This window comes from Lissotriton helveticus, chromosome 10 (genome assembly GCF_964261635.1).
Source record: "Lissotriton helveticus chromosome 10, aLisHel1.1, whole genome shotgun sequence".
Classification (NCBI taxonomy): domain Eukaryota; kingdom Metazoa; phylum Chordata; class Amphibia; order Caudata; family Salamandridae; genus Lissotriton; species Lissotriton helveticus.
In genome coordinates, this window is record NC_136071.1 from 1,089,576,438 (window position 1) to 1,089,600,410 (window position 23,973).

At 43.2% G+C, this 23,973-nt stretch overlaps 1 protein-coding gene across 1 annotated transcript in view; it reads right to left on the reverse strand.

Moving 5' to 3' along the window:
- NXPH1 (neurexophilin 1) overlaps window positions 1-22,249 on the reverse strand; it is a 71,567-nt gene extending 49,318 nt beyond the window's left edge. The window contains exon 1 of the mRNA XM_078662848.1: window positions 22,190-22,249. Within this exon, the coding sequence (XP_078518974.1) occupies window positions 22,190-22,249 (60 nt within the window). The remainder of the gene's footprint in view (window positions 1-22,189) is intronic.
- Window positions 22,250-23,973: the final 1,724 nt, after the last annotated feature.

Sequence of the window (23,973 nt, forward strand, 5' to 3'; positions counted from 1 at the left end):
GAAGGGCCCACGCCAACGAATATCCAAGCAGCTTCTTCTCACATGTTTCTTCACCAGGACCCAGTCCCCAGGGTACAGGTCATGGCAAGGGCCCTGGCACGCTGGAACCTCGGCAGCCTGCACCTGAAGGGACACAGAACGCATGGCGTCAGACAGCCCCTTACAATAGTCCAGGATCATATCATCTGTGATATTTAACAGTGCAGTAGCTGGAATAGATGGCAGCCTCATTGCTCTCCCCATTAACACCTCATGTGGTGACAACCCTGTTCTTCTGTCTGGGGTACTACGAAGGCTCATGAGGACCAATGGCAGGGCATCAGGCCAACTCAGGGTCATTGAGGAACAAACTTTTGCTATCCTGCTCTTGATCGTGCCATTGATCTGCTCCACAATTCCTGAGGCTTCTGGTCGGTAACTGCAATGCAGCTTTTGGTCAATATTTAGTGCTACACAGATCATCTTCACAAGCTCGCTGTTAAAATGTGTTCCCCTATCTGATTCCAAAAAGGCCGGCACCCCGAAGCGAGGAATGAGTTCTCTAAGCAGTAACTTGGCCACTGTGAGGGTGTCGCACCTACGTGTAGGGTATGCCTCAACCCATCTGGAGAACACACAAACAACCACCAGGACATAGCGGAGGTGGTTGCACCTTGGCATTTCAATGAAATCTATCTGCATTCGATTGAATGGACCTCCAGACCTTCCTATATGACTTAGTGCAACTGGTGTTCTTTTCCCTACATTCAGCTGCTGGCAGGTCACACAACGCTGGCACACTGCTTCTGCTGCTATTCTAAACTTAGGATTGTACCAAGTCTGTCTAAACACTCTCAGCATAGCATCTCTCCCTAAGTGTACGGGACCATGTATGAGCCTAGCCATTGGACTCACCATCTCATTGGGCAACACTGCTCTGCCGTCTGCTGAGACCCAAAAATGGGTCTCACCCATTACACATCCTGCCTTTTCCCATGTTTCTTTTTCAGAATCAGGAGCATTTTCTTGCATGGTTGACAGTTCATCCCAAGTATCAACAGTTTCCAGTATCATGGCTAATTCAGTTCTTACATTTATTCCACCCACATCCACCTCTGTGAAAGAGTACCCTTGTTCCGCGCAATACCGCGCAACTTCATCAGCATATCTATTGCCTTTCGAAACAAAGTCCTCATTTCTGGTATGTGCGGTGCACTTTACAACTGCGATACTTGCCGGGCATTGCAACGCCTCTAACAACAGGCGCACAAACTCTCCATTGCGAATGGGAGAGCCTGAAGAGGTCATGAACCCTCTTTGAGACCATAACTGCCCGTAATCATGAACTACCCCATACCCATATTGGCTGTCGGTGTATATGGTAACTCGAATTTGATTGCCTGCTAAGCAAGCACGTGTCAGGGCAATAATCTCGGCTACCTGAGCGGAGTGTACTCCTTCCAGGCACCCAGCTTCCACAACTCCTTCAATTGTACAAACAGCATAAGCTGCTCTCAACTGCCCAACTTCGTCTCTTACACATGAGCCATCGACAAAGAAAACTTCGTCTGGGTCGGTCAGTGGCTCATCTACGATGTCGGGTCTGGGTTTGGTGCATAGTTCAGTCACATCGAGACAGTCATGGTCTGTACATTCATCATCATCATCGATATCATTTGGAAGTGGCATCAAAGTAGCAGGGTTCAAAACAGAGCATCTCTTGAGGGTCACATTCTCTGCAGCAAGAATAACTTGCTCATAGCGCGTGAGCCTGCTGTTGGTCAGATGCTGTGTTTTGGTCCTGGTCATTAACAGTTCAACAGAATGTGGCACGCACACCTCTAACGGGTGCCCCATAACGATATTTTCACATCTTTCAATGCTGACACCCGTTGCAGCAACGGATTTGAGACATCCGGGCAACGCTGCGGCTACTGGGTCTAAAGTAGCCGAGAAATAAGCAACTGGTCTACGGGCATTCCCATGGATTTGGACCAACACAGACAACGCACAACCTTCTCTCTCACAACAGTAAAGAAAAAATTGTTTATTGTAATCAGGCATTCCCAATGCCGGAGCACGACACAGGTCCTCTCGCAGCTGTAAGAATGCCATCAAACAGTCTTTGTCCCATGGTACCGGATCACTCACCTCTTTGTGCGTCAGTTTTTGCAAGGGCTTTGCTTTCAGTGAAAAGTTCACGATCCACTGTCGGCAATAACCCACCATCCCTAGGAACATCCTGACCTCTCTCTGTGTCTTAGGCGCATTCATTTTCATGATCGCCTCTATCCTGTCTGGTGACACTTTTCGTTTGCCTTTCTCAATTCTGTGTCCCAAGTACTGCACTTCTGTCAGGCAGTACTGCAATTTTCCCGGGGACACCTTATGCCCATTGGCAGCTAGGTGATTTAACAAAGCAATGGAGTCTTCCCTGCAAGCTTCTTCTGTTTCTGACGCCACAAGGAGGTCGTCTATGTACTGGACCAGAACTGACTTCTGGGGCAGCACTAGACTTTCAAGATTTTTCTTCAAAAGCTGATTAAAGATCGATGGGCTCTCTGTATACCCCTGAGGGATACGACACCATGTTAGGACGCGATTTTCCAGCTTAAATGCGAAAAGAAAATGGCTTTCTTCGTCCAGAGGGATCGAAAAGAAAGCCTGACAAAGATCGATCACAGTGAACCACTCAGCTTGGAATGGAATCTGAAACAGTATCACTGATGGATTCGGTACCACTGGACAACACGAAACGACTATGTTATTAATCTTTCGAAGGTCCTGTACTATCCGAAATTTCCCATTTGGTTTCTGCAGACCCATAATCGGGGAGTTGCATGGACTACCCACGATTTCTTTCAGTATTCCCTGTTTAATCATGGACTCGATCACGGGTTTTATGCCTGCAATCGTTTCTGGAGTCAATTTATATTGGGGTGTTCTTGGGAACTCAGCATGCGGTTTCACTACAATTTTCACTGGGTCCACCCCTTTGACCAATCCAATCTCTTCCCCAGTGAAATCCCATACTTCTGATGCCACTGTCTCTCTCAAGTCCCAGGGGAGCTCCTCTACTGTTAAAGTAGGGTACAGTTCCACGCATATCCTAGAGTTTGCAACTTTGAAATCTGCATCATCATCATTGGTCAATACCTCCACTCCCTGAGGTGTACAGTATATAGTACAATTCAATTTACACAACAGGTCTCTTCCTAGCAGACACACAGGGCTTGAATCGCAAACCACAAACTGGTGCTCATCGCTGTACTTCCCTATTTTCACCTGTACCGGTTCTGTCAATTGGCTGGTTATTCTCCTGTTTGCGACCCCTACCACCTGTATGGTCTCTCCAGACATGGGCAGGTCTGGAACTGCAGCTGATCTGATCGTGGATCTAGTGGCTCCTGTGTCCACCAGAAATGTCGTAGGGCACCCTGCTACTTCTGCTTCAACATAGGGTCCCCTCTGATCCACCTCTAAGGCTGCCCCGAGGGTGCAGTCTTCTCTTTCCACTCTCTGTCCGGTTAATGGGTCCACATAATAGCATTCTTCCCCTTCTACAAACAGGGGCATTTGTCTATAGGTCTTACCCATACTCCCTACTCGAGGAGGTTGCGGGAACTGGGCTCGGGGAGGAGCCCCCCCCCCTTTGAGCACCTTTCCTTGGTATGGCGTTACCCCTCTTGTAGGCGCGCTCTGGACCTCTTCCTCCTCTATCTCTTGTTCTCCTATCTCTACATTGTAGGGGCACTCGCGTTTCCAATGCCCCACCTCGTTGCACTGGTGGCACCTAGTCGTTTTCTTCAAGGTAGCTATGTCTATTCTGGGTCTAAAGGTGGAACTCTCCTCATTACCCTTGTTCTGACTGTACTGCTTCTTTCCTCCTGTACCTGTCCCTTGCTGCTGTTGCTGTGGTCCCCCCTTTCCTGCTGCCTGCATCTGTACCACCATCAACTTTTCTTTTAGTTTCTTAGCCTTGGAGTCTATCTCATCACAGCAGTACCTTGCATATCTCAGTATTTCATCTAGGGGTTTAGTTTGCCAACAAATCGAGTGTTGCTGAATCATTAAACTAATATCCGGTCTCAGTCCCAGGACGAACTTGGACACAAATTGCCCTATGTCTTTTGGATCCATTACATCCAAGCCGCTATACTGTTTAAACGCCTTCAGCAATCTCTCGTAATATTCGTGAACTGTCTCTTTGGGTTCCTGTCTTGTTCGGTCTATTCTGACCCAATCTATGTCTTGCATTGGCACCTTCTCTTTCAGCCAAGTCATCACTCTCTCGAATTTTGCCATCACAATCTCGGACGGCCCATTAGTCTTGGCATCTCTCTCTGGCTCCGTTGTGGGCCACTCAGCGCTAACCTTGCATGCTGTCCACAGATCTCCTGGTACTACAATGTCAAACAGCGTGTTCAGATCTATCCAAAGGACCTTTGAGATTTTTACAAATCTCTCCACTTGCTTGTACCACTCCACTGGGTTCTCTCGTAATTTGGGGAAAGAGGTGGTAAAAGCAGCTAAATCTCCCCTACTCCAAGGGACATGTACATAGTTCCCATTTGCAACTTCACGCAAAGGGTAAGCTTCTATTCCCTGCTGTCCTGGTGTCATACCAATCATGCTTCTTCTGCCGGTCCCTTTCTTGGACCACCTCTCTTCCCATTTATCTAGTGCCCTCCATGTCCTTATTCCAGTAATCAGTTCCCTTATGTGTGTTTTCAGCCCAATCGTTCTCCTCTCATCTAGGTCTCGATCTGTGTAATGTAGCCTGTGGTTACCCTGTAATGCTTTGGTTCTTGACAAGTCCACCATATATTTGCCTGCTAGTTCGACTAACTTCTCATGGACTGCTCTCGCTTTTCGAGTAATGTCCTTTGCCATATACAGTATTTCATCCTGTTCATACATTTCCATTCTTTCTAAAGGCAGGGTACCATCTACCATGTCATCCAGATCTGACCTTAAGCTGGCGACATCAAGTCTCTTGGCTTTTATCTCAGCTCGCAATATGTCTTTCGAAGGGGGCTCACTGGTCTCCCTACCATCCCAACTTCGAGCTCTTCGTTTGGGCTCGGGAGAGTTAATGAGTGGTCTCCCTTGCTCCCATCTCTCCAGGTCCCATGCTCGGCCATCCGATCTTGGAAGGTGATGGAACACGGGCCTGTTACCCCTACTCTTGCTCTGCCCACTCTCATCTTCTTCTCTCCTCTCACCGCACATCTCTCTGTTATTTTCCCTCTGGTCGCTACACTCCCTTTGCCTCGTATCGCTCAGTATCCGATACGATCCTTCCTGGTTCCCCATATTCCCTGAGCTGCGCTCATTTCCATCATCACAGGGTCTATGGTGCGACCTCTCACAACTCCCATTCAGTTCTCTGGTGCCGGGCACACAGTGTGGACACTTAAAGCTATTTCTGTACTCTTGCGCTCTCCTCTCCCCTTCACTGAGTATTGGGCGCGCCACCCCTCCACTCCCGGGGCCCCCGTTTTCCAGGTCCGTTCTATCTCCTCCCCGGGCCCAATGGGTGACTCCCCTACTCCCTCTACAGTCCCACTCCGGGCTACTCTCCCCAGCCCCGCAGTGAGTCCGTGCTCTGCTGTCCTGACTTTCCCTTTCTGCTTCCGCAGCGATGATGTTCTTTTGAGCCTTCACTGCCTCATCCCACTGCTTCATGTACTCATTTAACTCTTGAAAGGATTTTCGTCCAGATCCCCTCAAATCCATTGGCCATCTAGGGCCCCCAGGATCTCCTCCTGGGTCCCCTCCTGTGTGCATCGGGGTGCTCCACTCTCTGGGTATCGGCATCTGACTTGGGGAATTAGTGGTATCGTTCCTCCTTGCCTCCTCTGCTCTTTCTCTGTCTTTCCGTTTCCGTTCTTCCCCTCTTGCTCTCTCTTGGTCATATATCGATATTATAGGACCTATGGTAACAGGTACCTGTAGTGCATCTGGTAATGGGTAGGATGTGGCGCTTTCCGTTTCCGGCGCTCTTTGTACCACAAACCTACCGACTACCTGTTGCACCTGACTAGGCTGGGACAGCTCTTTCTTTGGCTCAGGATCCCACTCTGAACTGGGAAGCGGTCTATGCTCTCCTGCATTGCCCCCCTTTTCTCCTTCAGTATTCTCGACCTCTCCCCCTGCTCTATTATACGGGGGTGGCCTGTCTGTCAATAATCTGTTTATCAGGCTATCCTCTGTTTCGCTCTCCTCATCTTCTTCTAGGGGGCTTTTATTTACTGGCGCCTCTAACACTGGGTACAGTTTATTTACTTCCATGTTATGCACTCTCCATCTTTTAGCATCCGCATCCCACCTGGCATCCTGTACTGCCCTTACCGATCGTTTCACCCTTTCTTGTCGTCTGTTCATATTCTTTTCATGCGCTGCCCTAAGCCATGCATCAAGAGCTTCAAACTGGGTTGGTCTAGGCAAGGGTCTCATTGAGGTCATGACTGATTTTAATCGATGTAACACCTCTAATCTGAACGTCCCGTACTTCGGGAACGTCAGTTCCTCATTTCCTTCAGTAATCTTACTCCACTCTGATATCCAAAGGATCGTATGCAACCCAACATTTACTGCCATGTAACGAGCTGGCGTACCCTCCGGCGGGGCTTCTTCCCCTTCATACGATCCTCGCTTCTCTTTCTTAAACACCGCTTTCAGCCACTTAAAACACTTCATAATTATGCGCACAAAATCCAGCCTCGCTACTCTGTTTACTTCCTGATGACAATCCACCAATCCTGTCGCGGCTTTGCTAGCTTGGCCTATCGCAGCGCGGTCTTTCTCCGGTCGGCCAATCACGTCGCGACCCTGTCTGACGTGTTCGCTAGCTGGCCTATCACAGCGCGGTCTTTCTCCGGTCGGCCAATCACAGCGCGACACTTTCTGACGTCACTTTTCTCCGCTTCGCAGCAGCACCCCTCCTTTCTCAACTCGTCTCCCGGTTATGCATGCGTCCCATTCATACACCGAAAAATGACTACTTCCGACCAAGCGGTCACTTCTCTCTCGACTGTACGTCCACAGTCTATCTGTAATTGTCAACACAACTGACGAAATGTCTATCGTCTCTCTGATAGGTTGCTTACACACACAGTAACTTCCGACCAGCGTCCGTTACTCACGCACTCACTCTTACGTTCCCCCTATCTCGGTCTTTCGGGTGATCAATGGTACCTCATGACCCCCTTCACTCTAGTTGACAATTATTCTGGGTGTCCGATACACCCGAACCACTTAAGCTCTCCTTGAACTTAAGATTTCCACCGGTTGCGCGCGCTCACAACCTGTTCCACAGTCACTCTACAGACATTCAACTCCGCCAGACATTACAACATAGATACAATACAAAACACCGCAATCTAACACGCATAACCCTTTATACTCACTCTCGACCGATACTGCTGCCTTTTCTGTCTCACGTCATCCGGATCTTCTTCAGCGGGCTGTTCTTCCGATCATCGATCTCTAGGGGCCTTGGGGTAAGCTAACCTGGCCTAGGTCACCGTCCTCAAGAAGGCAACCATCCTCTATAGCTACCAACTGAAAGGGCGAGATTTTGATCGATACCTTATATCTATTGATCTAAACCTCGATCTGGTCGACTGAACCTTTGTTGCCTGTCTTGGAGGAAAACAGTACACCCATTTCCAAGTTAGTTCACCCAATAAAAGACTCTGCTCCCAAAGATCACGGACAACTTCTAGTTTTCAAAAGTTTATTGTAAAGATATAATGAGCTGCAAATACAGGCATCTCAGAATGAGATTCACGAGATACACAGGTCCAATTACATACATGTGCTCTCGGAAAGCCCTCAGACGAGCAACAGAAATCACTAACACAAGTTCTAAAAATAATAAAGCTATCAGCATTGACGCATATCTCTCCTTCATTTAGGTTGGAGGAAAAACACACAGGTTAGGCGTCCCTACCCTGTTCTAGATGGTATCCCTACTTAACCAAATCCCAACCTAACAAAGGTGTCAGCAGTGAATGACCCCCAAGGGAAGTCACCCACTCTAAGTCTCTTGGTGAAAACCTATAGTTCTCCAGTCATGACCCCTCTCTGCCTACCCATCCGCTCTCTAAAGGGTCCTCAGGTCTCTGCTCTAACTCCACCCAGGGGTGCTGTCCCTAATACAAAACAGTCTACAACATTTGAGACGCCCCTTTCGAGACGCCCCTCACGTGGTGCATCTTCTGGCTTTTTCCATGATGCCTTGTATTGGGCCTCAGACGTTAGAGTTGACCTTGCTTCTCAGACTCTTCTCCGGCCCGCTGATACCCCTTAAACATTCCGGAACCCTCCTCCATGTCTGGGCCGTCTACTGAACAGACCTCTATTCATTCATTTATAATTGGATCCCCCCTTATCCCTTGCAGACAGATATCTGCAGCCAAGAACCCAACTCTCATATACTTCTAAAAAGGCTTGCAACATTTCTCAGCCCAGACATGTACGTGTAAATCAATGCTAAAACATTTCAGGCCTACAATATTTCTCATAACGATTATAATATTCAACTTCTTCATTAATTAAAGCATGTTAATACTCTTATTCTATTATTAAGTAAACATTTCTATAAATCATGGCCTATTTAATGCAATGACCAAAAACCTTAATACAATCTGTGTCGTGAAAAGAACCACCTTCCCTTTCCCTCCAGCTCTGGCCCTGAGGCCTACCACGTTCTGCGTTTAACCACCTGCCATCTTACATGTTAACAGCTACACGACATAGATTAAGAAATAATCACGTCTACTAAAATCATATAATGTCACACATTTCTGTATTAGTTCCACTTCTACTTAAATCTCTATATTAGCTATACATTTTTGAATATATTTGCAGATACTATTAGCACTCATGGCATTTCTCTTCATGATTTGTGCTTACTACAGGTAAGTGTGATGTACTCATTCATTTAAATCAGTTTGCGCTCTCTCAGTATAAAATAATGTTGATTCTATACATTCAATTTCATCCTTTCTTGTCTTTTATTGACAGTCCTATTTTCTATGAACATTATATATTTACATGTGTTTGTACCGCTTTTAAAATGTTGTTGAAATAAACCTTTCTTAAACTTGAAAAACAAAATCGCTGCTCTAAATGAAGCACCGTTGTGTTCCATCAAGTGCCACGACTCCACGGAAGACATGCTAGAACTGCGTCTGTGGTTCTACTCCCCTCTTTAGGCGGAAACAAGGGTTACTTTTGGGCTGAAAACTAGAATGGAAGATTCCCACGAGGTGCACTGTGTGGAAAGCGTTCGTAGTCACATCCCATTTCCCAGGAAAGCGACATCCGCTTCGATAAACCGCCATTTTAATCAGCGCCGGGGATGTCGCTCTAAAGAGAAAAGCTGCCGATATAATGGCTCTGAAAATTGGACTGCTGCGGCCTGAGGAGCAGGTCTGAGGCTATTTCTAATGGAGCGTGCAGCACCTCACGTTGTTCCCTGTGTTAGACAAAATCCATTGCGTTAGGGCAAACGTCAGTGTTGTGTTCTGTGTCATGAAGGCTGAACATGTCACATTTTGGGCCCTGCTTCAAGTGTGACATCCTCAGACTGGCATTTTACACATGCCATCCCAGGCAGTGCATCATTCTATGGCCTGTGTGAGATGGCGTTTATACGGTCAGTCTTGCTCGCTTTGGATGGGTCTAGAACAGCAGCAAAGGTGTCTTTTAGAAGTATCAAGTACAGAGGAAGAGGGCAGAAAAATGGCGAACACCTGCTGTGCTCAAAATCACCGCAATGACCCTGAGAAAGGATGGATGCATCAAATCAGATTATTACCTATGGTCCCACATTACTTACCTATAAAACTCCGTAATCCATACATTACTACCCCCCACCCTGCCCCTCCCCTCCCCACGTCACCGCCCTGCATTTCCTCCCACTGCCGGCCGTGGCTGTACAACGTCCTGTCCGTAGTCTGTTCACGTAAGACTTACTTAGATTTCTTTGTTTTACATTTCTGAAAGTGCCAGGCTCAGCAAATGGATGGATGAGTGTGATGGAAATTAATATACAAAACCGAGGCTGGTCAATGCTGCTCTTCAGTCTTGGTCCATGCTACCCAGAGTTTTTGATTCCAGTTGAGTAGGATTCCATATCATAAACAGCGACTTCGTACATTTTCGGAGGTAACTGAAGAAATGTTTAGACGTAGAATGATGTTTTCACTGTTTAGGTCTGGTACTAGTCAAGACATTTTGGCTTGATTTTAATTAAATTATTTATATACTATATTTACGTATAGGGTCCTTTAGCAAGCCCTCTTCATCCATTGGTCTGTTGTTTTGCCATTCACTGTTTAATTCCACTGACTACAGTATACAGCATGTGGCAATGGGTCCGCCCACTTCAGCGATTGGCTAACTTTACTCTGAGTGATGGTATTCTGCTCTTTTACAAGATGCACACTCACACGCAAAGTAATTGCCTTCAGTGAGGGTCAGGGATTACTACGACAAAGTGTGCCTTTTAGACCAAAAAAATGATTTGCCTATAGACAATTATTTATTTTTTTATATCGGGGGGGCGGGGGGGGACTGGCAGCTACCCCAACAATTAAGTTTTACCAAAACCATGACAAAGCAAGATTTGACAAAGCCAAAAGACAGATATGTCTCACCTTCAGCCTGTTTTAGGAACCCTTACTTTGTATCATAGCTTTCATACACTAGCAATTCTGCACATCCCACAAACCATCAATTTTGAATTTAAGATGTATATTTAGAAGTATGGGGCAGAGTAGGAGGGGTTTGTGCTGGCACTGCTGATTTTGTCCCATTGCTTGAAATGTTCTGATATATGTGTGAATTCTCATTATATGTGTGACAATATTGGGAACATCTCAGGTACCAAAGCTCTTGTCTTGTATTGTTCACTTGCACTGAACATTAATATTGAGCAGGTCAAAGTTTCATTGATAAATACAAGTTGGAGCACTGCACACAAAACACATGTTCTAGTTGTGTTGTCTTAACAGCCTATTTACACAAACTCTTATATACCACATTGGATGCAAAAACCATATTCCTAAATTCAGGAAATAAATAACTGAGCAAAGAGGGATGAATGTGGTCATAAATGGCGGAAGTTTTTTGGTGAAGACAATGTGATGGTCTCATTACAGTCAGATGAAAAGGTAACCTAGCACTAATGAAATGCAGTGACACAGCGAACATTATTTATCTATGGAGAGTCAAGTGTTCATTAAATTTTTTTTATCAATCTATGACTTCTTTCGTACATTTAATTCACAATATAACAGTTCTCTAACCCCACCTCATAGATACGGCTGAAATTATCAGTCAGGTGTAGGCAGATGTAATATCATTTTTTTCTAGAATGATTATAGACAACTACATCGTTATTAAATTGAAATCAGACCTTGCATACCAAATGACGATCAGTCCAGGTTTATTGTTAGATTAAACTATCCTTAATTTGGAATACATTCTTAACTTTACTGTATTGATGAGTTTAATCAAAATAATGAGTTGTTTGCTTTTATTTTTGAACTATTGATTATTTTTTTTCTAATACTCTAGCCATCAACAGCATGCATTATTAACATTACCACACAGGTATGAAGTAGGTGTCCACACTCAATGTCGATCCAAGAATATCGATTGAATACAATATCAAGGACAACATATTAAAAAAAAATATTGACAGGTAAGTACATCTACATTCTCTATACCTATCTTCACATACATGTACCTACGTGGTACATATATCTTCAAGGTACGTAGATGTCGAGTTCGGTATAGTCAATATACATTTCCCTACATGCACTTACCTTTCGATATTTTGGCCCTCAATATTCTGTCCTCCATTTTTATGTAACTATGATATTCTGGAGGTCGATAATCAGTAGTACAATGTTAAAAGTGCCCATAAACTGTTGTATGAGCCAAGAGTTTTTTTGGCATCACTGGCTACTCTTTAAATCAAGGTGTACAATGTACGCACAGCAGGGCTGGATCCATGACAGGTCTTCGGGATATCCATCAGAGACAAATTCACATACTATTAACCTAAATGGACATATTTTACAGCCTGCGGTTATTCATAAAGTCTGAAAGGGATCCAATCTCCTCCCCTCTAGACCTATGTTGTCCCACTTTGCTTTAAATGAACTAATGTGGGCGGACATTAGAAAGTAATTAGAATTTATCACAACTTCGTTGATGTCCAGTGATATAGCTGTGTCCATTGACCATGACCTTTACATAATGTTTCCTTTTCGAGGTTAATGCGAAGGCATTTCCTTCTGACTGCTGAACAAGGACCTTACATAGATGTCTCTCTAAATTATATTAAATTTTCATTTAGGCATAGTTTTTATAACTTGATGGTTGACTCTGCCCATAAAGATCCACCTGCTTGGCACAGTGCTCGAAATGCTTCCGGAGCCAGATTTTAATTTGAAATGACAGTAAACTAGCTCTCTCATACGAGGTATTTTAATTATAGAACATTTAATTGTGCTCATCGTTTTGGCGTGTTCCTTGACATAAGCCACCTTTCATTACGGGATATCGCTTCAATAAATTATTCAATTTGCTGAAAAAAACTGTAACAGAGCAAGGTTATCCCAAGGTCATCACGAACTCCTCTTGCCTTACAAAATGATTAAAAGCACATTTAGAAAGGTTGCAAGGCATAAACATTACAGAACTATTATATACAATGATATTGTATGTATTTTTGGCACAGGCAAGGATGCCTGGTGCTCAATAAGATTATATATAGGTGAGTGCAAAGCAGGGTGAGGCTGCTGCTGGGCAAATAACGTCTCTGATGTTTGTAGAGCTATAGGTGACACTGTGATCTATAAGTATGCAACCTCTAGGTAGTTTGATAGGAGGGTTCTGGCACCGCATGTGTGGTACTTGATTCTGATTGTTCTTTGGCATTGAGGATTCCAAGAGCACTGACTGATAAAATGTAAATTACAGTAAGTACATGTGACGTTCTTAGCTGCTGGAACTTACCAGTAGGAAAACCATACAGCGAATTAACACTAACCCACTCGATCTCTCTGGAAAGCAAGCCCAGTTATAGCAATGATGCTGTTTAATGGTTCTGCTGAATGGCTTCGTTAAATCAAGGCTTAGACCTTTCAATTCAACAGTCTTCAAATTAATCATATCCCCCTCCTGGTGAGGAATGTCCATGAAAACGGGCTAGGGCCTGGTCAGAAACCTGTTTCGAAGCCTTTTGGGATGATCACCTACTGGTTTTGGCCTCGTTTCCACCATGCACTCAACATCCATTCCGTCTTCCTCACTATACCCATCGGGGATAAGACGCTAGTTCTGAATTAGCATAATTATATTTTAATGTATTACTAGTGTCAAGTTGGGAAGGCACTTACTGTGCTGGAACACATGAAAACATATGGCTGTAAACCCACTGGGAATCTTCACAGAACTAATGATCACAATGCATTTAACTTTAGTTCCAGGATTTTTTGTGCATAGGGTAACGTGCATAGGGACGGTAGTCCACAGGGCTGGTGATGCACAGAGCAAGTTGTGGAACATGCTGCTAGTGCTAAGGGCTGAAGAGTAAGCATGGGGGAACACTTACATGGGATAATCCAGGACTTTAAGACTTATTTTGTGTGAAGTATCCTATGAACATAGTCATGATCACAGTGGTTCCTTTGGAAGGGAGTTTCAAAATTAGTTTTCAGCTTTATTGATGGTGTTCATGCAGTGCAATGGTATCCTGGACTCAGTAGCGGGCAAATGCGATGCAGCACGTGCAACGAAATTTGTTTTATGCATTTAATTGTTTACTTACCTCCGTTCATCCATATTCCAGTGTTTACTACCCCCACCATTCCCCACCCCGCCTCACCGCCCCACGGAACTCCATCCACGGGCCACCACTGCCTGGACTGCCCATTCCCTCCTCTGTCGAGTCACCGTAGAGCAACTTTTTTGTGAAGGAGAAGGATATTTCTCCTTTCAGAAGCTGTTTAAGACCTAAATGATGCCAAAAACGCAGAGTAATATGATATGCACCATTCGATGAGAGTCACTAATGCGTGCCACAGCTGCATCTCAGGATGTCACACTCTTGCATTTGAAACCATGTCACTCTTGCCACCAGACGCTGTAAAGGAATTTGATCTGAGCTCCACATTTGTTGGAAAGTTCTCATCCAGTGCCACCAACCGAACCAAGGTATTTAGACACTGAGACAATAGAGTGTGAAGAGGCGAACTCCCTGAAAGTCAGAAACTTCCAAAGCTCTTCTGTTAAATGGGTGCGTGCGCCGTAAGTTCAATGAAAATGTAATACTACAAAGGCTCTGCAAAAAATGTAGAAATTGAAGTTCCCTAATTCTGGTAAAACCTGGAGATACAATAAGAAACGTTTATAATGATATATTTGCCGTTAGTCTTTCCAGAAGTAGAACTGGGGGCTGATCTACTGCAAGGACTAATTGTGACAACACCCGCCACTTTCGACAGACTGACAGACCTTTGCTCTTCACGACTTGTCTATGAAGGGCGGCGCCTTCACATCAACAACATGAGGGTGGACCGAAGCGGCCCTCATTCTTGGCTAACCTATAGTGCTAAAAGGACTGGGAATCAGCCAGGAAGATTAAGACTGGACGCAAGAGATGGAAAAGTTGGCTTCAATGGGAAGAATCACTTTGAACACTAGAGGGAGGAGGACACGTTCTTGAAATATAGGAAAATATAGGAAATATAGGACAAGCTGAACATGTGAATAGCGAACATCACCTTACCAGGCAACCAAGAATACAATGTATGAAATAATGTATCCAGGTCATTTTAGCTTGACTATGGAGAGCAGATGTAACTTCATAAAATCAGAAATTTTGACTATTGTTTAGATACAAGAGGGACTGTATGAAATTGCTCATTTCAAGATATGCACCAACTCATACTTGTGTAGGAAGACTTCACAAGGGGTATCAATCATTTAAAAAGATGTTTGTAAATGTGTATATCACCTTTTTCATGTCATACTAAAGACAGGCATTTAAACTTTTTTCTATGCACCCAAGTTTAGCAGAGAGAGGATAGCAGGGGAAAATGAGAGGATTTTGCCAAGTTCTCACAATTTGGACATAGAGGAATCCTCTTCCGCTCGACACTAAGGTCACTCTGCAGATTTGCACATTATAAAATTGGCAATCAGTCATCCGCCATATGCCAGTGATGCTGAAAAGGGCACTGCAAATCTATTATTTCTTTATTGCCAGTGCGCAAGTGCGCTCCTGCACATGGAATAAATTATGCTGGGCTGGGAATGGTGAAGTGGGCTTTCAGACAGGTGCTCCACGCAAACAGAGCGAAGCCCTGCTCCTTGGAAATGAAACCTCAGATGCGCGCCACCTGCTCCGGCCTGCTTTATAATATTGTCAAGCGCCGCTCGCCGTAGACGCGGAAAGAAAATGTTAAACGCAATCACACGTTGAAAGGTCAGGGAGCTGGATTTTAATCAAAATCTCTCATCCGTAATCTATTTCTCACTGTATTTGGGGAATGAAAAGGCTGTGATGGGACTGGATTGGGCTAGCAGCCGCGAGAATAAAAAAAAAGTCATAATGGATATTTAATTGAAACCATCGGCATTAGGAAAATTGGTCTCTTATAAGTGGTATTAAACAGGGCAGTAGCGGTGTAAGAGAGAATGGGATGCTGTAGGTGCCTTTCATCACTTGCGGTCTATTCTCGGTTTCCTCTATTTGCTTTTAAGCCAAGCCTTTGTCATCTATCAAAGTTCCCTCACTAGCAACAAAATGGCTGCACCATTCCCAACCTATCCACTTGCTTCACAGAGGCCATCTTGTTTCTACAAATGGGAACCATCCAGAGGGGCCAAACCAAGCAGTTCATTTCTGCTTCACGGGTGTAACCATTTTTTACACATAAGAAAAGTCATAAATCAGCATTCTAATTGGCTGCAAAATCACCAAGTCAAAAACCTCTAGGTGTGCATGCAAGGAATCTGCGCCAAGTGTGAGTAACTTAAGCAGTTATGGATTTGTTTTGCTGGCTGTGGAGTAAGAGGAGAGGTCTGGGAAATGCAATTCAATGCAAATCATGAGCCCCCAAATAAATGAAGCTTTGTGGGCTGTGGTGATCATAGATAAGTGCATTTCCCATACTTATTACCTTAAAATCTAATGTAAGTGCTAGAAGTGAACACCACATTTTTTTAAACACGAAGACGAAATCACAAGATGTGTTTTAAATGTCACCAATTTCCTAGTTCCATGGTTAAGGGAACTATGGAAAGTTCACACTACATATATTTAGGGTAAAGAAAACGGTCCTGCATCCAGAATGCTTGAGAATACCGCACTCCTCGACGCTTGTTATGGCATACATCATTTCACACAGTTGCATCGCAGGCTTTGTTTCCACCATGTGTTATATACATATGAGGGGTATAATAAGGCCATTCGCAGGTTTATGGCACAGATTAATTTAGGACTGTTTTGTGATAAGACCCCTAAGTTTCATTCTCTCTGCCAATGCAGGACACACAAAGAGTACATTTGGATCACAGGGTCGTGGGCTTGAAACCACATCTATTCCTCCTGATAACAATATGCCAATCCGCTTGAAGGCACGCATTAAAGCATAAACCAGAGAACTAAACTGAAGCGAGCTTTCATCAACTCTGCAGTGCTTGGGGCCATCCAGATAATTCAATTTGCAAATTTTAATTTTCTAATAGGACATGAATTGTTGCCTATACAGCTGACAAATTCGCATAGCCATAAAAAATTTCATATGGAAGAAAGACTGAATTTCCACTGGCAGAAAAGAATCTGAAAAGTGAAATTGTGCGTCAATGCAGAGGTGTAGCTAATGGTGTAATTGGCAATATGATAAGTGATGTCACAATGACACCATTGTGATTGCTGTGTTAGTTGTGATGTTATATTTGAAGTTTTGGGTAGTTCACCGGGAACTTAAGCGTGCATAGGTAACTAAGGAATTTCAGTGATATATGTGCTGGATCATGGCTTCAACATAATTTCCGCCCACTTTTTATCATATGTTTTAGTTAAAAAATGTAATAACTGCATTTAAAATTGCTTTAAGAATGCCTCGTCAGTGAACACATACATACTTTCAAACAGCCCCATATTGATCATGAGATGGACTTGTCTTCTTTTCTTTGCACCCTGGCACTTACACTCGTGTTTTTTCCATAGTAAAGAAAGGAAGTACAAGTGTGAAAAGAAAAAAAAGATCCTTAGTACTGACATGCGGCACTTGAAATTCCTCAATATGTCGAGGAGGGGGTTAAATCTAGTCCATCCCACCACATAGACTGCTCCCACTGGAATAAAGGGCGGGTATCACCTCAACGCATTACCCAAGCGGGCGGATCTCAAATATATGAGGACACACAACACCCAACTCCTGTAGTAGCACCCAGCTACCTGCGATGAAAGACAACACAGGGAGGAAGGAGGGGGTCAGGATAGGTACAGCACCAGAACCACCTGCCAATGCATGTTAGGCTGTGTCTACAGATACACTGAATGTACTTGTAAATGCAGCTCAGCAGACAGAAAGGGGCGGCCATTTTGAAATATGAATGCTTTCATTCATTTCAATAGCAACTGCCAATGCAAAAATCACTTTAACAAGCCACTGCCAGGCCATCCAGTAAATACATCATTATTATGTAATGCATTCCCTTAGATTTGTAGCATTTCACAACCATTTTCTTTATTGGATCGTTCAGTTTTCCATTCCAGATTATCATTTCACAACATTACCAGCCATCACTCACATAAAATTTGCTAGATAGCTGTACGCCACTAGGGTTTCTACCTTTCTCCGTGTTGGCAAGGCACCAACGGTTTATGTCGTAATTGTAAACAAGCATTGTCAAAGCCTAGAGAGCTTGCTTTAATGTGCTAACACGTGCAAATGTCTGCACATTAGAACATCAAATTCTGCTTGTGTGCATTAAAACATCAGAAGCAGATCTACTGGCTTAGTAAATGCCTTTTTTAAATAAACCCTTTTTGATATGACTTAAACCTATGAGGCAGGCTTACAAGAACTTGCGCATCTCTGCATATTAGCAGAGATGCGCCAGTTAATTTGCTTGACTGAAAAATAGCCTTGCGATACCATGGATGCGCCGCATTTACAATGCAGCGCACGGTGGTGCGAGGATAGACAGATCCGTGATGCAGGTTTTGTCAGAAAGGCAACACATTGCTGGAGTTGTGTAGTAAGCACGACGCAACTCCAGCAATAGTCAGGAATGCCTATTCCCATCATGCTGCATCACTCCTTACGCCTGCTTCAAGCAGGCGCAAAGTTTTGACGCAGTGTCGTCGTAAAAGTGACTGAGTGAAATCTTGTAGATTTCACTGCGTCACTTTTACAAGGCTTCCTTGAGACAGAACGCCCACCCTGATTACATTATACCTGATGCAGGTATAATGTAGCGCAGGGCTTTACGACGTGACGCATTTCCCTAGATGCGTCACGTTGTAAATATGTTGCATCCTGGCGCATTGTTTACAACGCCACTAAGTCACGGAAGGGATGCAACGGCGGCATAAAGTTGGCGCAGGGGGCTTGTAAATCTTCCCCAATCTTTTCTAACATTCCCTTTGGTCCTCCAGCCCACTATATCAAAACTTGTCTGACCCATGCGTCTTATCACAGTAACTGCAACAGTTGTACCTGGACACTTCCATTGTTTAAGTATAGTTTTACCTGGTTGGATGTACTCACCTTGTTTGCACAACATTTCCCTGGCTACCCCCTGACGCACTAAGTGAAATTTAAAGAACAACAACTAATATTGTCTTGTTCAATATTCATTCTCTTCCTCTGAGCACTGTATAGCTCATTTCACGCTCCTGTTCTAAAAAGACAGAATTGGCTGCATCTCTGGCACAAGACCCATACTATTTATGAAGAAAAACAAACCTAGGCAATTGTATATTCTTGTCTACAAAATGGTATATGGAAAAATTAACAAATCAAAGAGAATTCTGTCTTTACTGTCAAGATTTTAATAGTTCATAAAAACGTTTTTTTATACACATCAGTTAAAATACTGTATAACCATACAGTGTGAAATAAATCAAACATAGAGTTATAATTAACAATTCATTAAAATTAACAATGTAAAAAACACAAATAAATAAAAAATACACAACAAAGGCAAAATAAGTGGCAAAATAAGTGGCACAATAGTTAGCGGCGCGCGTTTCGGCGAACTAGCGCCATCTTCAGGATTAGCCACAAGTTACCTGAAAAAAGAAAAAGGTTCATAAAAAAATACTTTTATTAAATAGCATTACGTACAATCTACAACAAATATAACAATAATACATATTGTGTTGAAACAAGGGTTTCATTACTCATCTTACATCTCTATAAAAAATGCATCGACAGAACTCGTACATTGACAAAGCTAGATCAAAATTTCCCAAAATGGACAAGGAACACTTATCAGCAATTTAAGTCTATAAGTGTGGTCTGCTTAAGTGCTCATCTACATCTGTAGCCACAGATGTAGATGAGCACTTAAGCAGACCCCACTTATAGACTTAAATTGCTGATAAGTCTTGCTTGTCCATTTTGGGAAAACGAGTTCTGTCGATGCATTTTTTATAGAGATGTAAGATGAGTAATAGAACCCTTTTTTCAACATAATGTGTATTATTGTTATATTTTCTTTTTTCAGGTAACTTGTGGCTAATCCTGAAGAAGGCGCTAGTTCGCCGAAACACGCGTCGATAACTATTGTGCCACTTATTTTGCCTTTGTTGTGTATTTTTTATTTATTTGTGGTTTTTACATTGCTAATTTTAATGAATTGTTAATTATAACTCTATGTTTGATTTATTCCACACTGTATGGTTATACAGTTTTTTAACTGATGTGTATAAAAAAGTTTTTATGAACTATTAAAATCTTGACAGTAAAGACAGAATTCTCTTTGATTTGTTAATTTTCCCATATACCATTGAGTAGACAAGAATATACAATTGCCTAGGTTTGTTTTTCTTCATAATTATTTTTCCCTGACCTAGGAATTGAACTAATTTACATTCAGGAAACACCTCAAAGCATATTTGTATTAGTGGCCCTGACTTCTGTCCTGCTACTTCGCTCTCCAGGTGTGACTGAGGAAAGCGCAGAGATGCCCCCCGATGATTCGTGCGCGATATAAGTTCACCACATAACATAACATTCAGGGGGTCCTTGTTATATACATTGACAAGACCCATACTAGACATCACACACAGCCTTGTGCACTATTGTGCAAAGCTGGGTATGCGGTGCTAGGCAGCCGAAGAATGCTAGTGCTGTGGAAGAGTGCAGCGATGCAATATCATTGCAGATGTGGTGCTGGCCTGCTCTCTCCTCCTAGCTCAACTCAGTGCAGGAACCTTCCTTGCTTCTCTGCGCTGCTCTAGATTTTAATAAATTTTTCCCATGTGTCTAGGACGGTGGAGTTACAACGCACGAACCTTGCTAAAAAGCGACAGAGAGCTGATTAGATTAGTGAATCAACACATGATCAACATGCTCTTTTTCCTTGAGCTGCACTAGAACAGATTGGGAATATATTTTGGGGATCTGCCGCTGAATACCTGTTATAATGAATGCATTGCTAATTTTATCGCTGGACTACTATTGACCAATACACAGTAAGGTGCATGTGTTTTAGTGCATTATTGTAGAAATAAAGGGCACGTCAGAAAGACAGCTACCAAGGTGAAAATTGAAACAGAAAGCTTTTAGGGCAAATTAGAGTGGAGATAAAAGGGGTCTTTCAAGAGGACTGTGTTAGTAAAAAAAAGGGCTAAGCAGAGAAAAGTGCATCACTAAAGTGCCACCGTTGGAAAGAAGGTGAACAAATACAATGTGAGACAGAGCAAAGTAAGTGGAAAGAGGCATAGCTAGAAGAGGCAGAGAAGGAGGACCAGGATAATGGCTAGATTAAAACATTAAATGCCGATGTCATCAGAAATGCTGTACAGAAAAAATGAACTTTATTGAAGATATTGGCCAAGGCCATGTTTATCAGCGAGAATTAATCAGCATCATTTTAAGCACTATTAAACCATTACAACTTTAAAGAAACTTGAATATTAGCATCTAAGCACCACAGGCTTTAGGGATCCACGACTTGATATAAATGCATTTTTAAGTGTTTACCAAAAGGTGAAACTGGACCAGAATCTCTTAGGCATCTCTGCAAGTTACACTCATCACAAAATCCGGAGTCATTAATACAAGGGAAATTGACATGAGTACCCGCAGGCATCAAAACAGGTATTGCTTATTCAGCACAATCATCACAAAGTTAAATACCATGCACTGTATGGCTAGCTAGCGGTATAGTGACTGAAGTTCTTCATGTTTTCACCTTGACTACAGCCACAGGAAGTGTCTGGATTTACTCCAGGTGTGGCTAACATTTGACTTTATCCTAGAGAGGAATGGTACTTTCTGAGTAGCGGGTTTGATCCAGAGATCAGTCTCCAGTTGTAAATCCCAGGGGTGCATTTTATCCTGCTACTCCACATAGATTCATCTATTGCAGACCATAGAGACAGGAGAGAGCGTAGCACCTGCTCCTACAGGGTTTATGTGTCCAAAAGAGAAAAAGACGTAGGAGCCCATTCTATATGCCTTGTTCTGTTTGGTGGAGTGTTGGTATCGGTGGTTGGTATTCAGCCGTGTACGGTACTCTGTTGGAACTTTATAACACAGGCACTTGGCTCTCTGTTGTGATGCTCCACAATGTGTGTAGAATACCAATAAGTACACATAAATTGGAAAAATGGTAAAGAGGGTAGTTTTGGTGTCATTTGATAGTGTTGATAGGTTTATGTGAATGATTCTTGCTCCAAAGTTTGGAAACCTCGTTTGTTATCCTCAACCATGCACAAGTGGCTGGAAAAAGCCATTCCTAGGGGCTCAAATCGGAAGTGCACACTATTCCGTTCCAGATTTTGCCTGACATAAGTAGACTTGTGGGCCTACAGGAAGGAATGTTCAGTTTGTGCCTGGGCAAATAGCACATGTTTAATTAGCACAAAGCAAATACCACGTAACTTGGAATCCCGTTTAAGGGGCAACAAGGACTTTGTAACTAAAAGAGAACTCACCCTATCATTATCATCAGGGCTGTAATGGTGATTGACAAAAATGGCAAACCCAGTCTCCATGCTTCAAATACATTAGAGGTTACCCTAGAAGATCCAGGTGTAAGTGACTCAAATGTTCAACATGATTCCCTCCCCTCCTTCCCACCCACCCCCAAACCTATACTCTCATTTTCATAGGAATGGCGAATAGGCGGTGAAATAAACGTGCAAAAGCTATTTGGCCTCCTATGGCTGGAGGAAATGGGACAAGCGTGTTACCTAAAGAGTTTTCAAGAGGCAAAAGCACGAGTCAAACTGAAATTGCTTTAAGTTCGCCGTGTTACCATGTTTTAGAAATTGGACAAATCCATAGTTCTGCACTTTTAAAAAGTGAAAGTGTAAACGAATTTAAAGCAAGCAAAATAACTTTTTCAAGAAACTGTGCACAGCTTATTCAATCAAGCCCTTATGAGGGAAACATTTTAAATGGGAAAAAAATCCAATGTTAGTTAAAAGGTGATAAAAAAAATTCCAGTGCTGGTTATTCAGTGTAATACATAGACTACCTACCCAGTTGTGGGGTTAGACACCCAGCTGAAAGTCACACTTTTAAATGAATCCCAATGCCGCATATTCTTCCTGCGTATGTAAATCTTGCATGCCTAGGTTTAAAAGTTTTCTGAATTATGTAAAATTGTAATTTACCACCAGTAGTACGTGTAAATCGATTACCAATCTTATACCGTCTTGCTTTTCATCCAGGGCTACTTTGATTATCAGCGTGATTATGTGAAGCTGCGACCTCTCACTGCTACTAGTAGGTCGTTTTGAGGAGTACCTCTCTGTGCTTACAGACATTTGGACTGTTGAATTAATCATCACTATAAAGTTTGTTAAGTTTGTTATTGAGTAGTCCTTGACTTTTCCACAAGATATGTGCCTGCACTGTGAAGCTATTTCATCAATCCATATGTCAACAAGCATAAGCAAAGACAATGTCTGGCCTTTGCAAACGTGTGAGAAAATCATCCCTTTGCCCTGCTCACCCCCATGCTTTTGCTGAATGATACTAGTGTTAACTGACACCGACTGTAACCTGGGCTCTGTTAACCAGGCCCAGGGCCAGTGCTATGTGTAAAAAAGTACAGATAATAGAAGAACACTTACGTTTGGAAACTACAGACCTTATGAGTCCCTAGTAGATAATGTGGCATGTAAGTTTAGAAGCCCAGAAGATTTTCTGCACGTGCATGTGTGCGCTGCTTTGCGCCGGCTATCCTTTTAAAGGCAGTATGCCTCGCAGCCGGTCTTTAAAAGTAAATTCTCTCAATTGATATTCACAGACCCATTAAGTCCCTAGTATATAATAAGGCTTGGATGTTTTGAGGCCCAGCAGATTTCATGCACTTGCATGTGTGCACTGCTGAGTGCTTGTTATTTTAAAAGCAGCCTAGCTTTGCAGACTGTCTTTAAAAGAAAATTGTGTGCAGACTCGAGTTAAGTTGTATGGGCACTTAAAAAGTTAGAATCTACCCTACTCTTAAATATTAGACACTCCCCTCATCCCTTAGGTCTCCTCTAGGTGTCCCAAGGGTGGGGGGGGGGGTCATGTAACCATAAGCAGGGGTCTTATAAATGATGTTTTATAAGCACTGGTGAGGGACAAACTGCCCATTTAATTTTCCCCATTGTAGATACTTCTCTCTATAACATTGCAATACTAGTACAGTACAGAAGAGCAGATATGGAACTTTTTCTTCGGCAAGCCAAATTCCAGCCTTCTGGTGGTTTGTGTGGATTGGTCA